This window comes from Chenopodium quinoa, unplaced genomic scaffold, assembly GCF_001683475.1.
Source record: "Chenopodium quinoa cultivar QQ74 unplaced genomic scaffold, ASM168347v1, whole genome shotgun sequence".
NCBI classification, from domain to species: Eukaryota; Viridiplantae; Streptophyta; class Magnoliopsida; order Caryophyllales; family Amaranthaceae; genus Chenopodium; species Chenopodium quinoa.
The window spans coordinates 2,269,624-2,285,452 of record NW_018744996.1 but is presented as its reverse complement, the minus strand read 5'-3'; the positions used below and the strand labels follow the sequence as shown (position 1 = coordinate 2,285,452).

The 15,829-nt window shown below is 33.6% G+C and overlaps 2 protein-coding genes across 2 annotated transcripts; both read right to left on the bottom strand.

Annotated features, from left to right (window-relative positions):
- Positions 1–667: 667 nt before the first annotated feature.
- LOC110707126 lies at positions 668–1,955 on the bottom strand. Its single transcript, XM_021885139.1, has 2 exons — positions 1,213–1,955; positions 668–1,114 (listed from the first exon to the last, which is right to left on the bottom strand). The coding sequence occupies exons 1-2, from the start codon at positions 1,451–1,453 to the stop codon at positions 1,008–1,010; spliced, it is 348 nt and encodes a 115-aa protein (XP_021740831.1). The 5' UTR covers positions 1,454–1,955; the 3' UTR covers positions 668–1,007.
- Positions 1,956–5,823: 3,868 nt separating this feature from the next.
- On the bottom strand, positions 5,824–15,427 carry LOC110707296 (multiple RNA-binding domain-containing protein 1-like). Its single transcript, XM_021885314.1, has 16 exons — positions 15,170–15,427; positions 14,402–14,479; positions 14,143–14,295; positions 13,757–13,871; positions 12,110–12,789; positions 11,878–12,009; positions 11,498–11,578; positions 11,292–11,412; positions 9,361–9,684; positions 8,988–9,052; positions 7,456–7,633; positions 7,268–7,372; positions 7,082–7,183; positions 6,815–6,988; positions 6,326–6,463; positions 5,824–6,192 (listed from the first exon to the last, which is right to left on the bottom strand). Exons 2-16 carry the CDS (start codon positions 14,422–14,424, stop codon positions 6,082–6,084), a joined length of 2,502 nt encoding a protein of 833 aa, XP_021741006.1. The 5' UTR covers positions 14,425–14,479; positions 15,170–15,427; the 3' UTR covers positions 5,824–6,081.
- Positions 15,428–15,829: the final 402 nt, after the last annotated feature.

Genomic DNA, 15,829 nt, shown 5'->3' with positions numbered 1-15,829 from the left:
TGCTCACTTTTGAAATAAAATTAACTGTAGGTTGAAGCCAATCTTTACCAATTCTTCAAAGGATATTCCACATGTCAATTTGATTGTTCTGGGTGGCCTGTGATGCTGAAGTTAAATGATCGGCCTCATACTATCAAATTTGAGAAGCGATTGCCACGCCATGGTGCTGAATTTATTCGTGCATTACCATTTAAAGAGTACACACATCCACGAAAAAGGAGTATTAAATCTGGTTACCAAATTGCCCAAGGGATCTTGGATGCCAGATATGGGGCCAAAGGCCTACATAGCTTATGGATATTTTGAAGAATTGGGTCGTGGAGACTCTGTTACAAAGCTTCAATGTGATATGTCTGACGTGGTATGATGGACTTATTACATTTGCGGGTGTCTTCGTTTCCTTGCCTGTGTGGCGGTGTCAGTGTCTTCTTCTTGTTTCCAACTTGACTTTTTGTTTTGTGTGGGCTAGCTGGCTCTTAAGGTTCAAGTTGAAGAGTCAAGAGTCTTAAATAGTTTTCTTCTAGATATCACCCAAACTATTTCAGCTTGACAATTTAATTTTTATCTGGCAAAGTTAAATTAAAATCTGATATGGTTATAATAATAATAGAAATAACTTACTACTTGATGCGTATATTGAATTGTTAGATGATGATTATCTAGAGGTAGAGTGTAACAACAGCAAAAATAACAAGCAACAATGTAAGGTACTTTTCTGAGAGAAACTTGTTATATATACACTGTCAAATGAGGTAATTGTTTGTAATAACTATTCAATGTCATTACTATTTACTAAGAAAGAAATGTAATATCGTAGAGAGAGAATGCCGATCATAGAGGAAAGTAGCAGTTCAAGTATTCACACAGAAACTATATTCATATCCAATTTCTCTGATCGTATAGTCTCAGACTAAGAAGACGAATTATTCATGGCAGACTGAACTCCTAAGGTGTGCTAAACCTGATTTCTGGTTTTGACCCACTGCTGGTACAGTGTAGCTCTCGATCTAATCTTTCATAGATGGAATATGATGTCCAATATGCTGAATTTGAATTGCAACTACTCTATTCATGCTGTCTCTTGTGATCTTGAACTCAGTCTCTAATTTCTTTGCTGAAAATAAACATTAGGAATGATGCTATATTATAATTTGTAAATGTCTAAATGATGATAACCATATATATTGTTTAACAACTTGAACATGTAATTACCTTCATCATCAGTGAACTCAACTGCTAATCCCTGCTCTGACACTATGTACTCCAAGCCCAGGCCATCTATCTTGATACTACGGCTATCCAGCAGATTAGACAAAGCCAAAGCCAAAGAGTCTGCTGATGGATCAACTATGAAACCACTTCGACTATCAGTATGTTTTATGTCTATAATATCCGGACAAAATTCCTCAAATCCATCCATCAGATGCAGCTTTGAATGCCACAGGGATAACATGGTTATGGTCTCGTCACACACAGCTTCACAATAAGGGCAGATTCCATTATAGACATCTTCAAAAGAAAAAAAGAAAAAAAAAAAAAAAAAAACTGTTAGCTGTCAATTATATATGTGAGGTAATATTACCATAAAAAATTATATCAATCTATCTATCTCTCCAAGGATTATATCTATGAAGTATCTCAAATTGAATAAGAAGGCTCTTCATCTCATTACTATACAGAGTACTACAAATTCTATGTTAAGCACTAATTTAATTTGTTCTCTTCTCAAATAAACTAATCTTTCTAATGTTTCTCAAGCTTAGCTTGCATACTCACTCACTCACTTAATGTTATTGAAAAATGCAGCACAACATCAACATGCTCAACCTCCAACTATTGTTGATTGAGAGATACAGCAATGGTGAGAGTTCTCTCCAAGCTAAGGTGTCATCATAGCTTACATAATTAACAACTAACCGGAACCAATTCATATTATTATACTAGTATATAACATTACACTAAGATAAATATATACCTGTAACCCATAAACCTGGAAGGAGATTAGACACAAAGTGTCCATGTTGATTCAAGTCAGCACTAAGCGCATGATCTAATGCTCCAACCCATACGCTTGATGACATGATCACACCTCCGAGCCTGGCTCCAGCTGCCAACAATTTTTACTCTATTTAGATCACTAACAAGCAATAATGTACAAGTTTAGGGTTGTTCAGGTCAGGTCAGGTCATACCCATTAGACAGTCAGCATATACATAGATGGGATTGTACTGGGGTGCTGCCTTGAATATAGTGTGTCATATGTATCCTTCCAAGTCACATCCTCCAAATCTGAAATTCCGTCTACTGGCATTGTCATACGGAGGTCACGAAGAAGCAATTCCTTCCACAATGAGTTATCGGAGATGATGACATCCGCAATCCAAGTCCCAGAACATATCAAGTTGTACATCGAGCTTCTATCCAATCTCAAAACAATATTCCTCCATATATCCTAATAAAAAAAATTAAAAAAAAAAAATCAATCAAAAGGAAATTCAGTAAGAATATTATAGTGAATCAAAGATCAATTGCGATAATTATTCAATTTTCCACTTACGGGAGGCAGTTTATCGATTTTCGTCCTCACATTACCTTGTATGATTGTATCTCTATCTCATTCTCTGTCATCACTTCAACCGAGAAAAAGAATAAGCAGAGAATTAATGACATTTTATTATAGTACCAAACATGAAATTCATCATAGATCATACATACATATTCAAACACAATCATAACTTAAATTATTCTAAGATTGTAATTATCATCAAAATTTGTTAATAGAGCTGAAAAACGACAATAAAACAGTAAAATTACAATGTGATTGAAAATCTTCAAGCGAAAGCTAAATTCATCAAGAAAGAGAAACTGATTAATTAAGGAAAACAGAGTAATCAGCAAAATTATATATCATACACAATGCAGTGAATAAAACTTACAAAAAAAATGATCAAACTATAATAATAATAATAATAATAATAATAATAATAATAATAATAATAATAATAATAATAATAATAATAATAATAATAATAATAATAATAATAATAATAATAATAATAATAATAATAATAATAATAATAATAATAATAATAATAATAATAATAATAATAATAATAATAATAATAATAATAATAATAATAATAATAATAATAATAATAATAATAATAATAATGTGTAATTGAACTAATGAAATCATCATCAAAATATGTTAATAGAGCTAAAAAAAACAAAAATCCAACAGTAAACTCAATACTTGATTGAAAATCTTCAAGCGAAAGCTAAATTCATCAAGAAAGAGAAACTGATTAATTAAGGAAAACAGAGTCATCAGCGAAATTATATATCATACGCAATGCAGTGAATAAAACTTACACAAAAAGGATCAAACTATGATAATAATAATGAATAGAACTGTGCACCTGAGATAACTGAATAACGATCCTCAAGATCTTTCCAGATTTCTTCTGCAGTCGCAAGGAACATAACACTCGTGTTATCCATGGATCTCAGAAGGTATGATATCACCATATTGTTACACCTTTCCCAGGCGTGGTACAAAGGATCTCCAGGTTCTGGTTTAGCCACGCTTCCATCTATGAATGCAAGCTTATTCTTCATCGAAAATGCTAAAATCATTCCTCTCTTCCAATCTGCATAGTTATCTCCATTGAATTTTTCAGAAACCAGAGAAACTGTAGGATTCTCTGATGGATGAATGTAGTATATTGAACCTACATCTTGTGTAACAGATTGTCCATTTTGAGAATTGTTTGCCATGTTTTTTATTGAAAAAAAAAATCTCTAAAAAAAAACTTTGATCAAAGAAAAATTGCTTTGAATTTCAGATTCAAAGATGATCAACGATCAAAAAAAAATTGAAAGATATGCGGAAATCACAGAAAGCAGTAATCAAACCTGCTCTGATACCATATTGAAATTCACAGAGTGAATTGATTCAGGAAGAACATCAGAATTACAGTAGCAAAAGAAGAAGAAGAATTAGAGAGAGAAAATGAGCTGATATTTTTTATTGAATGAATAATGAAAAGAAGATACAGGAGAATATTTATATAGCTATTACAACTATTAACAAACCCTTCTTTTCATCATAACAGAATTGTAACAAACTCCTTGTAAGTAAGGAAATGGGTATAACAGAATGCCACCTAAGCAGAATTGTTATAACAAACTTTTTCTGTAAGATTTGAGCTGGCAGTCATTGTATCAGTAGTAACAATAGAAATGGTGAATTTAATAGAATGAAGAAGAAAATTTACCTAAATCCAGGTGTTAGCTGTTTTTCAAATTTTTTAGAGAGAGAAGAGAAGCATATGAAAAAGGAAGAAGAGAGAGAACTGAAGTTTTGTTTCCCGCTAATTTGCTCGAACGAGTACGTATAATACTTCATTTTTTTAACTCTCACAATACACAAGGGTGTTAACCTTGCGGGCACTTATATCACGTATACATTCCAGAATTTGTTATTATTTCACAAATATTTGTTTTTGCTTTTTTTTAATACAAACAAATACGAAGTACAGAATACGGAGTATTAATCTATATTAATATTAATACTTCACCATTCTTATCTTATATTACGTTTGTCGATGCATAAATTCAATCGTAAACATTCTTAATTATCAATAATTAAAATTATAAAAAAAAAGTTAGGAAAAAGTTATTTTGAAAATACACATTAAGAGGGTTCTAATCAAGATACCATATAGCTATATTTTTCTTATCTATAAATTACAAAAATTAGTCAAAGTAGAGTTTATAAATAATGTCAAAAGTTAACATGTGTCATCTAATTGATAGAGATGAATTATGTAATAACACGAGAATTTTGTTAGATGGCATTGTCTAAAGATAATTAAAATAGGTTCATTAAAAAAAAAAAAAAAAAAAAAAAAAAAAAAAAAGCATTTTAGAGTTATAAAGTTACATATATAAAATACATCTTCAGTCATTTACTAATCACTACATATAGTGGAGAGACACACACACATTAAGGAAAGAGGTAAGAAAGAGATAGAAACATATTTAAAAAATTCAAAAAATCATGTGATGAGTAGGGAGAAAGAGATAACATATTATCAAATACAAATGTATAGCAATTAGCTAATATAAACATTACAAATGTGAAAAATGTAGCAAGCAATAAAGAATAGAGAAAGTACTGTGATATCAATTATTTTACCCGGCCTGAACTCAATCCGAAGTTGATATGATCCGACTTGAACTCAAATTAAACCGATTTGACCTGACCTGAACTTAAGTCGACCTGAAATTGATCGGATAAAAAGTCGATTCAATCTAACCTGTTTTGACCCAAACTCATCTATATACTCGAAGTTTATTTAATAATTTTATTCAAGTTTTTATACTATTATATTTACTAATTAATAGTAATAATTTTTTTTTAATGAATAGGAAGTAATACGGAGTAACACGTTTACTTTATGTATATCGAAAGTATATAAAATTAAATTCTAAGTTTAAAACATGGCATTCTTTATCGTATATATCACCATTTATGGCTATTCTCTATCAATCAATCACTAGTTGATCTGAAAATTATCCGCAAATTATACCTGATCGGAACCCAAGAACGACTTTGACTCATTTTAACCCGTTGAAACCTGAACTTAATCTGACTTATTTCTAACCCGATCTAGATGCAACACAACTTGCAGGACGACGACCCGACGTAATCCAACCCAAATATGACTCGACTCAAACCCGAACCACATAGGAATATAGGATACTCTACAGCTCGACTTGACCTGACGATCCAAATTGATCAAACCCAAACACAAACTATAATAATAATAATAAACATAATAATAATCATTGATCTTTCATAAATTACAGGAAATGTATCAGATATCTAGATGAATCAAAACAAGTATTAACTCCCACAAAACAAACTGGACCACGGCGGATCTATTGATAAACTATAATCAATGATAAACATGTTAATAGAGGACTTTAAACTGTCCCGAACTTTGCTCATGAAGTACCCAATCAAGCAAGATAAACATGGGCATGTTAATAGAGGACTTTAATTAACTAAAGAAGCTACATAATCTTTCGTTTCTTAGTAATCTTCTCTGAATCATCGGCGTATTGAGCTGCTATTCTTGCTCGTAGTTCTCCCAAAGTTTCGTCTTCATTTGCTCTTTCTGTAACCTGAAAGTTGAAAGAAGATGTCACAACACAGATAATCCGAAGAGAGCTTATGTTAAAAAACATGTGTACTTCAATAACCAAAAATGTATAACTAAGGCATAAACAACATATGAATAATGACCACAATTCATACCATCGGCCGCCCATAAAAATGGATCCTGGATAGCGCTTTCAATGCTTCCCGGGCCTCTTGCTTAGTGGAATACTCCACAAAACCAAACCCTCTGTGTTCTGCTCCCCCATAATTCTTCGGAAGCCTCAAACTTTTTACCTGTATCATATTTAACAAGCCAAGTGTGGGTCTAAATTATACCAACTTTTGTGTGTTCAGGAAATACAATGAGATTATAGATTATTGTAACAATCACTAATTTGAAGTGTTAGTATTAACAATTTAACATAGATAAGAGCCGAGTTGAAATTGAACTATATATAAGAGTAACCCTTATCTACCTTCGTCATATATAGAACACAGACATAAAAGAGTAACCTTTGTCTACCTTCATCATATTAAGAACATACTCCCTCCGTCTCAAAATTAAGTGCCCATTTTTTATTATAATATAATAGGAAATGAGCACAATCACTAATATTTCTCTGGTGGACAAAGCATGGCACTTACCTGACCAAAAGGACTGAACAATTGCCTTAACTCCTTCTTTGTTGCTTCAAACGGCAAGTTTCTAACTATTAATTTCGTGGAACTTTGACCCTGCTCAACTTTCTCAAGAGCTTTCGTATCTTTCTTGGGCTGAGAAAGTTGCAACTTCAACATATGTCCATCCAATATAGTCCCCTACATGATGCAGTATAACAGAATTCGGCTACAAAATTAAACCCATTTTAATAGATATGAACTTGATGCAAAATACTATTCCGTAATACCTACCTGTAATTCCCTAAGAACATTATTTGCCGTCTTTGAAGAATCAAACTCCACAAACCCGTAACCACTTGAGACATACTTCCCACCTTCTAAGTGCTTCACAACCTAAAAACATCAACCAGAAGCCTAAACAGACAGAACAAAACTAACATATATAATATCAAATGTGGAATAGCCCAAAATACTTACCCTGGCACTCAAAACCTTTCCTTCATTCGCGTTTTCCCTGAAATACTTCCCCAGCTTTTCATCGGTTGTGCCAAAATGAAGGTTCTTCACATACAGAGTTCGTAACTGAAATCCGCCAATCAATCATTTATTAAACTTAGAAAAGTGTCTTCATGAGCACGACATAATAAATATATAGTGCATCCAACCTCAGCTCCGTCAGAATCAATTTCAACTTGGTTCATCTCCTCAGGTTGCTGCTGCTTTAGTAAAACTTCCTTAGCTTCTCGATTCTTCACGGAAACATCATTGTTTGAGTCATCACTAGGCATCAGATCTTGACAGAGGATATTGCTGGGAGCCCATTCCAAGTACAATATAGAATCCCTGAGGGAAAGGTGTTATAGAATATTTGTGACACTGTTGTAGAATGTGACCACAGAATGGCACAATGAGGTTTATGATAACAAACAATGATTTGGAACGGAGGGAATATATCAATCTAAATCTCATGCACAAGACAATTATACTTGAACCCAAAATATCAATGGACAATGTATCATATACTTGATAGGAAACAACGTCCAAAAATGTCACTTTCCACCCACAAAAGAAAGAGAAAATATTGAATAGGGCTTGGAAGTGAAGCAAACACAGAAGGTATCTCAGTTCCAAAAAAGAAATATGCATGCATTCCTTACAAGATTCAAGATCAACAAGTGAGGCTTTGTCAACACCACTTGCCAAAATTTCAAGAAAATGGAGCTATTAAGGTGAACCCAGTCTTAGGGTATCTCAATTCTCAAAGGCACAGATTAGCTAGTTATATAGATCCAGGCCACCTGACCTGGATATTCTAAGGTCAGGTGGCTCCAGCAATGATATGAAAAGTATGTCAGCAGGCTATCTTATGCAATCACAAGGCAGAAATAGCTCAATCAAGAGGCAGAAATAACTGTAAGCTCAGAAATTCAACATGGTGAAATAAGGCATATATATTCGAGATGAAATAAAGTATAATATATTATTTATAGTGAGATTGTAGGAACTGGGTCCTTATATTGATATGATTTTGAGAGAAAATTAATAGCTATTCAAGGGAAAGCAAGAATGCTACTCCGTAGTAATTTGTAACTTTATTAAAGTCCCCAGTATTGAGCACATATGTAAGTTAGGTTGACAGCTAAATTCAGGGGAACCACAAATTCCTAGGAAGTAAAAGTTTGAAGAGTTGTTTAGTTGATATGAGCATAGGAAGTAAGTGGATGTCCTAAATCCCACAAAAAGGGGGAAAATTTTGAGAAGCATTATGATTGAATCTGACAGTTCATTGTTTTGTCCCCTTCTAAATAAGTTCCTCTAATACTAGAACATACAAACATCTCAAGTTGATCTACTGCCATCAAAATCTCACAGCACGAGTACCAGCATTAGACTTGGAAATGGCCTCTTAGAATGTGCATTTCACGCCATGATCTAGAGTCCGGTAATAATGGTGCATGAGATGGAATAAGGAATTTTGATTTGAAGAGTAAATAGTTTAACCTCTATCCCACATAGTGTCTCATACAGTGTCCAAATAATTCACATCTTGTTATCTCACCACTTTCATTATTTATTTGAGGTGATTAATATCAGATCGATGAGATGGCAAAATTAGAAACGAAATAACCTACCAATTTCCTGTTTCAGAGATAGATAGGCACATGAAGCATGAAAAAAAGAACAAACAAGCACTTGCCTGTAACGCTTGTAACGGAGGCAATTGAAAGCAGCACGAGCTTCAGCTGGTTCAACAAAGATAACCTAGTAAAAAACATTAAGGAAGCAATGAGGACCTATATATTGCTCTCAGCCATTCATAGCAAGTAAAGTCAACTATCATAATTTTAACCAAAAACAAAATCAACAAGAAAAACATAGCGAGATTAGAAAAGGTGAAGTAAGGTGAAGTGATATTGTATAGTGAGGATACAGAAGTAACAAAACGAGATACTAACAAGAACAGCAAATCGACTATCTGAGATAAATCATCAAACCAGAAGTTGAACATATTGGTATTATGCACCTTACAGAAGCACCAATAAACTACAATTAGCATAAGATTGTCGTACCAACGCCAATGTTCTTGTTGGAGGAAAAATTACATTGTCTAGACTCCCAAATCTGCCAAACATTTCAGAGAGTTCATCTTTGCTTGAACTGAAAGGCAAATTCTTGACTAGTAGGACATGGTTGCTTCTATTAGCACCTTCAGATTTCCTAGCAGCAAATTCCTCCAAGGAAACCACATTTACTCCAGCTTTTGTTAGAGCTTTCTTAGTTTCTGCAATAATACTAGTTTCTCCAAGAGCAATGCGTACAGCAACATCATCAGCTTCACGATCTAGCAAGTCACTCTTACTGACCCCGTATTTCCTAGCCAAATTCTCAACAATCTGCAAAAAAATCGGAGCAACTGATGTATAAAAGCTAGATTATTGGAGAAGGCATAGACATAACAGACAGTAAAGCACAGAGAAGTCATGCAAAGAGCTAACTGAGAAAAGGAGATGGATGCTCATTTTCTAAAAGCATCCAGCAAAATTCATAATCTAAAGCCATTGTTGAACTGACACTCTAATTAGCAAAAATAGTTCAGTTTAAAAGTTCCTCACAATTCTGATGCACAGAGTTCCAAACCAAAAGTGCTCTTTCCAGGATGCCAAATAATTAAATGCTTGTAAAAGCAAGAAGCAAGATTCTCAAAGAACCATATACTACCTCCATTTCGTATTATTTGCAACAAAGGAATAATTTATGTATCACAAATAATACCACTTGGTTGCAAACAATATGAAACTGAGGTAGTATTAGTAGAAAAGAAGTTTTCTACAAGGCATTTGTTCGTGTTTCCAAGTCACTGATATAAAGTTAGTTCTTACTCTTCATGCCATAAGCAGAACACAGAGTTGAGAATGCACATACACTACAAAAGTAAAATGTGTAGAACCAGATAATAAGTCCCAATGATTGCTCAAATACCAAAAGTAAAATGTGTAGAACCAGATAATAAGTCCCAATGATTGCTCAAATACAATAGTTACTGGTAGCAATAATGAATGTTCAGAGAAGACAACAATTTAGTTTCTGGAAAAAATCTGAGAGGAAAGGGTTCAACCACTATTTTAATTGAAAGCTCCAAGATAGACTCATGCAGATAATACCGACATCAAGATGGCAGGACATAGATGACATTTATTAGACGTGCCTCCTGTGATATACAATTGCTTTAGTATGCTAAGCTAACATAATTGTATAATTTGGTTCTGATATAGGACACCTATCTAGACATATTTACTTTTCTTCTAAAGAAGTAGATCATACAAATAAGCCTATGTAGTCATGAAAAGAGGGGAAAAAAGAAGGAAAACCTCTAAGTGTTTCTTATTAAAAAAGTAAACTTGAATATATGACCTTAAGAGCAGATATGAATGAAAGTAAGTACAAGAAGCAAGCATAAATGGAAAAGTGGATCTAAAGGCAAACAATTATCCTAAAATCACAGCACCATTAAAACCATCATCATATCAATCAAATTGTCCCTCCACCCTCAGTAACGGAAGCCACCCACCAGACCACCACTAATATAAGCAGCCACAACACCCCCATAATCATTTATAGGATGGTGAAGAGAAGACAAGAGGCTAGGAGGGATATTGGCATGGTAAAATGTGTCAAAGATAAGAACCAGTGCAGCAGTGCTATTAAAGAAGATGACGTGGGACAGGTGGAGGTTGTGGAGGCGGCATTAGTGGTGGGATGGCGGTCATGGTTGTCGGAGGATGGGAAGGGTGAGGAGAAGGGAATAGGGAAAAATTTAAGATGGGAGGGGATAGTGAATTAGTGAAATGGAACCAATTTTTTTTTAGGTCTTCAAAATTTCCAGATACACATAGCAAGGAGCAACATATCAACATCCCTTAGACAATTAGCAATGACTAAAATTCTTTAGCTTAAATCATAATGATAATTATATATAATATGATTAGAATATAGAGCATACAGTATCAGCACGCATAAACAAAGTATTCCATGCTCGAGTATCACCACTTGCTTCCAAGGCCTTCCTCTTTTCCTCCTTATGTTGTTTATATGTTTTGCCTTTTCCCTCAGGTACATGGTTTCTGGTATGATGTTGAATCAAGAATCAAACCCACATTTATAAATTTAGCATAAAATAAATTAACAGCAGACCTTAAAGAAGCTTACTCTAAATTATTTAAACCACGTGCATTTTCTGCTGGAACTACATGAAGAACTCTCCCCTGGAAAATATGATCACCAAGTACCCTGAATCGAGGGGGACAACACCATGACAAGTACATTATTATATATATATATATATGTATTTTACATAACTATAAACATAAGGGAGGATCAAATCTCTACTTCTCGCACACACTGGATTTGAGAAAAAACTATACTACATCATTGATGGTTATCACTTGTAACTGCAAGTCAAGAAGCACAGCTTTTATATCTCCACCAATAAAAATCAGAGTTATTACCCTTAACCAAGATTTGCAAGACCAAACATCCAACTATAACTGAACAGCATAATTCACATCAGATGAGCCTTAGAATTATACCTTGCAGCTTCTTCTGGTGAGTTATAATGAACATAGCCAAAACCTCTAGGTTGTTTAGTCTCTTTATCAATGACTAAATGGACATCTTTGACCTTTCCAAATTTATTAAAGAACTCTTCCACTTCATCTTCCCTATCAAATATGTAATGCACATCAAACCAAAAGGATTAGGATGACAATATTTACAAAACAATCAAAACCCACAAGTCTACAACAAGTCAAGAAGACTAACGTTGCAGCATAGGGAAGATTCCAAACATAAATACGAGAGGTTTGAAGCATTTTGTCTGCATCTTCTAAATGAAAACTTTGGTTACCAAAGTTTATCGATTCATCGTGAAGACCACCTTTTAGCATACATTCTTGTTTCTTTAAATCAAAGTTTCCATGAATATCCTGCTGCTCCTGAATTATTCCTCGAAGAGGACAACCATTACCCTGACTTAAATTAATACCATTTTCATCAGTATCACTTTGTGAATCAGACCAGTCTTTTCTAATTCTGCTTTTAAAGTAATCCATATCTGAAGAATCACAAGCCATTTTTTGAGATTTTGTTGGGTTTTCATGATGCATCCCACCCTCCTTTTGAGCACTTTTATCTATTTCTATGGACTTATTCCAAACTTGTTGATTTAACTGAGCAGGCTTCTCTCTTGCGGTACAAGCTTGTTTACACATAGGAGATTCTAGATCATTGGCCCAAAATTTTCTTTTAGAACATGGCCTCATAACTTGGAGAAATTCTTGAAGCTTAGGATCATAACTTTCATTAATATTGTTGTTGGTCTTCCTTTCTATTTTAGCATCAATGCCAGAAACCAATATATTTTTTTCAACAGAATTCTCTTTCTCCTTTGAGTACCGACTCCAAGGGCGAGGAATATTTGGATCTGCAGATTTCCAACCAACCTGACAACATACCATGAAAGATTCTTCATCATGTGCTGAACATCAAGTCAAAGCGTTGCAATAAAAAAGGAACGGCAGAAGTATGTATGTACAGGTGAAGAGTCTTTGTAGTGACAACACTATTTTTTCAACCAGGTGAAAAGTTTTAGTAGTGGCAGCAGTAATTTTTCCATCAAAGCATTAGATTTAGAAGTAAATTATGTTATATTGGTCAATGCAGAAATTACAGGTCAATTTCATCAAAACTAAACTCCTAATAGTCTACTAGAAGACTTTGGTGCCTAAACTCCATCTAATGTTTTGATTGTGCCATACTGTGCTTCTGCATTGTCCTCTTCTACTTAAATAATCAAAATTTTCAAGTTGTTCAAATGCCATGAACAGATAAGCAATATTATTACTTTTATTATACCTAATTCTTCTCAAAGTCTACATCTTTGCTTGCACCCACAACTCGAAACCCAACATTATAACTTCTATCTTACCCCTTGTTATTTTAATATTCACCAAACAAATCCACATTATAACCAATCGAACCAAATCCATATTATAGTCATAGCAGTTTATCTATGCTCTATTTAGATCCAAAGGGTACATTTGGTTGAGAATTTTCACTTGAACAAATTTCCCTTTTTTTTTCAAAATTATGATGGAACTATTAGAGTTTTGCTTGTTTAATTAAAAAACAAATTAAAAAAAAAATTAAAAATTCACAGTTTCACTTGTTACATATTCCTCCCATAAACTCCAAAAGGGCAACTGCTTAGCTTATATGGTACATCCACAAAATAACTATCAATGATCATCACTTTTATCTCTTCCTCCATCTATATAAAGTAATTTGCTCCAATCTAACTATATATTACACGCACAATGCAGTGACTCCAAATAGTACATAAACAAGTATAGTGGTCAACAACAGAATAGTAATTGAGGATTAATTATTGTTTGAAGCAGGAAAGCAAACCTCACAAACAATTCTGCAGCAATCTACATAGGATTTGTTGAAATATTTGATAGCCTCTTCCGCTTGTTGCTCAGTCCTGTACCCAAGGAAGCCCATACGCCTACTCGTCCCGTCTCTAACAAATTAGTAAAAAAAATATAACGGTTATGATATATGCAACCCTAAGTGTAGTATTGCATATAAGAAGTATAAGCATTCTCTAAAATAGTACTTAAGATTCAAGGATTTGTGTCCAAATCAAGCATCGATTAGTGTTATTAATATTTAGTTCATGCTTAAGAAATATACTACTTCTATATCATATTATTTGCAACTATTCATGTCAAATCGTTGCAAATACCGTGTAACGGACGAAGTAATTTAAATTGAAGACGCAAGAAAAATACTTGGTACGGAGAAGCATGGCATCAGTGAGCTCCCCTATTTGGGTAAAGTGAGCTTTGAAACGATTCAAAGTAAGGTATTTTGGCAAATTCTTCACACAAACTCGAGATTTCTCTGTAATTTCACTGCCACCATTGGAATTCGCTTTGGAAGACCTAAATTTAGCAGCAGCAGCAATACATTACATTACATTACATCAACAAATTACGATAAATTACCTAAATTAACAATTAAATTCACGGTTTAAACCAGCAATCTTACCTTGAAAGCTGCTTATGCTTCATTAGAGGAGAGAAAGCTCCGATCAAACGCGTCAATTGAGAAAGACTCAAGAGAACACTGCAATGATATTTAGATATTATAGAGAAAATTTTCAAAAGATAATATTTATACAGCCCACGCAAGATTATTAGATTAATGTTTCCAAAAAACCCCACAATTTAATCAACCCAAATTATAGTATTCAGTGGCGGATCCAGGATTTGATTAATAGGTTGTCCCATCATCGTCCATCGACCGCATAAAGTATCAACAAATAGCCAAATCTTGTATAATGAACAAAAAAAAATACATTGTCCACCCTTCAACCCCAAATCTCCAAATTAGCAATCACCATTCTCAATAGCTAATAAGCAAGTTGGACAACTATTATCATTTATCAATTAAATAGAAATAATACTATAAATCTATAATAGGGCTCAAATGGTCAAATATCGGCCACAACTCACATTCACAAATCACAACATTCAAGCATTAATAAAATCATACAGATAATCAAGTGACGATAATCAAGTCATAACATTCAAGCTCTGATAAAGTCATACAGATAATCAAGCTCTAATAAAATCAAGAAATTTCACCCAAAAAAAAAAAAAAAAAAAAAAAAAACAACTCATACAGTGAATCGGTGATATACAGATAATCTGATAATTTTGATAATTAAACATTTAAACTGATGATTTGATATAGATCTAATCAATTTATATATTATTGCAATGTAATTGTGTAAATTAAAAGTTTAAAACTAACCTCAAAAAAAAATCGAATTCACAGAAGGACTGAAGTGCGCCTCACGAAGTCACGAGTCACGCCTGAGCCTGAAGGACGAAGCTTATATAGGCGACGGCCGACGGTGAGAACAAGGAGTGATGGAGCACGAAAAACGGCCGGTGAACGGCGACGGGGTTGCTGCGGTTGCGGGACAGACGGACTGAAGTGACGCCTCTGTTCTCACGCCTCAACGCCTGACGGACTGAAGCTAATAGGCGACTGTGAGAAGTTGAGAACAAGGAGTGGTCACCTTATTTTTACTTATTTCAAAAAAAAATAAGTTCAGATCAGATCAGAAAAAATAATTTCAGATCAGATCAGAAAAAATAAGTTCAGATCAGATCAGAAAAAATAAGTTCAGATTAAATCAGACCAGAAAAAATAAATTCAGATCAGATCAGATCAAAAATAAATTATTATTGATTTATATTGATTTATGATGTATCAGATTTGATTTTATCGTTTGTTTGAACTAACTACATTTTCTATGTTATTAAATAGCACAAACAATAAACGATAATAATTAAAATTTCATTATAAGCTCCAAATCATAAACGTTTACAAATATAATTTTCATTACAAGAAGTTCCAAATTTCCTTCGCTATATTAAGTTGTACTTCTTTCATTACAGCTTTACG

What these genes read in the sequence shown, in the direction of transcription:
- LOC110707126 (XM_021885139.1), bottom strand. Translation starts at nt 1,453, where the DNA reads ATGTTATCCCTGTGGCATTCAAAGCTGCATCTGATGGATGGATTTGAG. An exon ending in TGAGTTCACTGATGATGAAG is followed by an intron (nt 1,115 to 1,212) that starts GTAATTACATGT and finishes GTTTATTTTCAG; the next exon opens with CAAAGAAATTAGAGACTGAG.
- LOC110707296 (XM_021885314.1), bottom strand. Translation starts at nt 14,424, where the DNA reads ATGAAGCATAAGCAGCTTTCAAG. An exon ending in CTCCGTTACAAGCGTTACAG is followed by an intron (nt 7,634 to 8,987) that starts GCAAGTGCTTGT and finishes CCTTTCCCTCAG; the next exon opens with GGATTCTATATTGTACTTGG. An exon ending in ATTTTTATGGGCGGCCGATG is followed by an intron (nt 6,193 to 6,325) that starts GTATGAATTGTG and finishes TTCAACTTTCAG; the next exon opens with GTTACAGAAAGAGCAAATGA.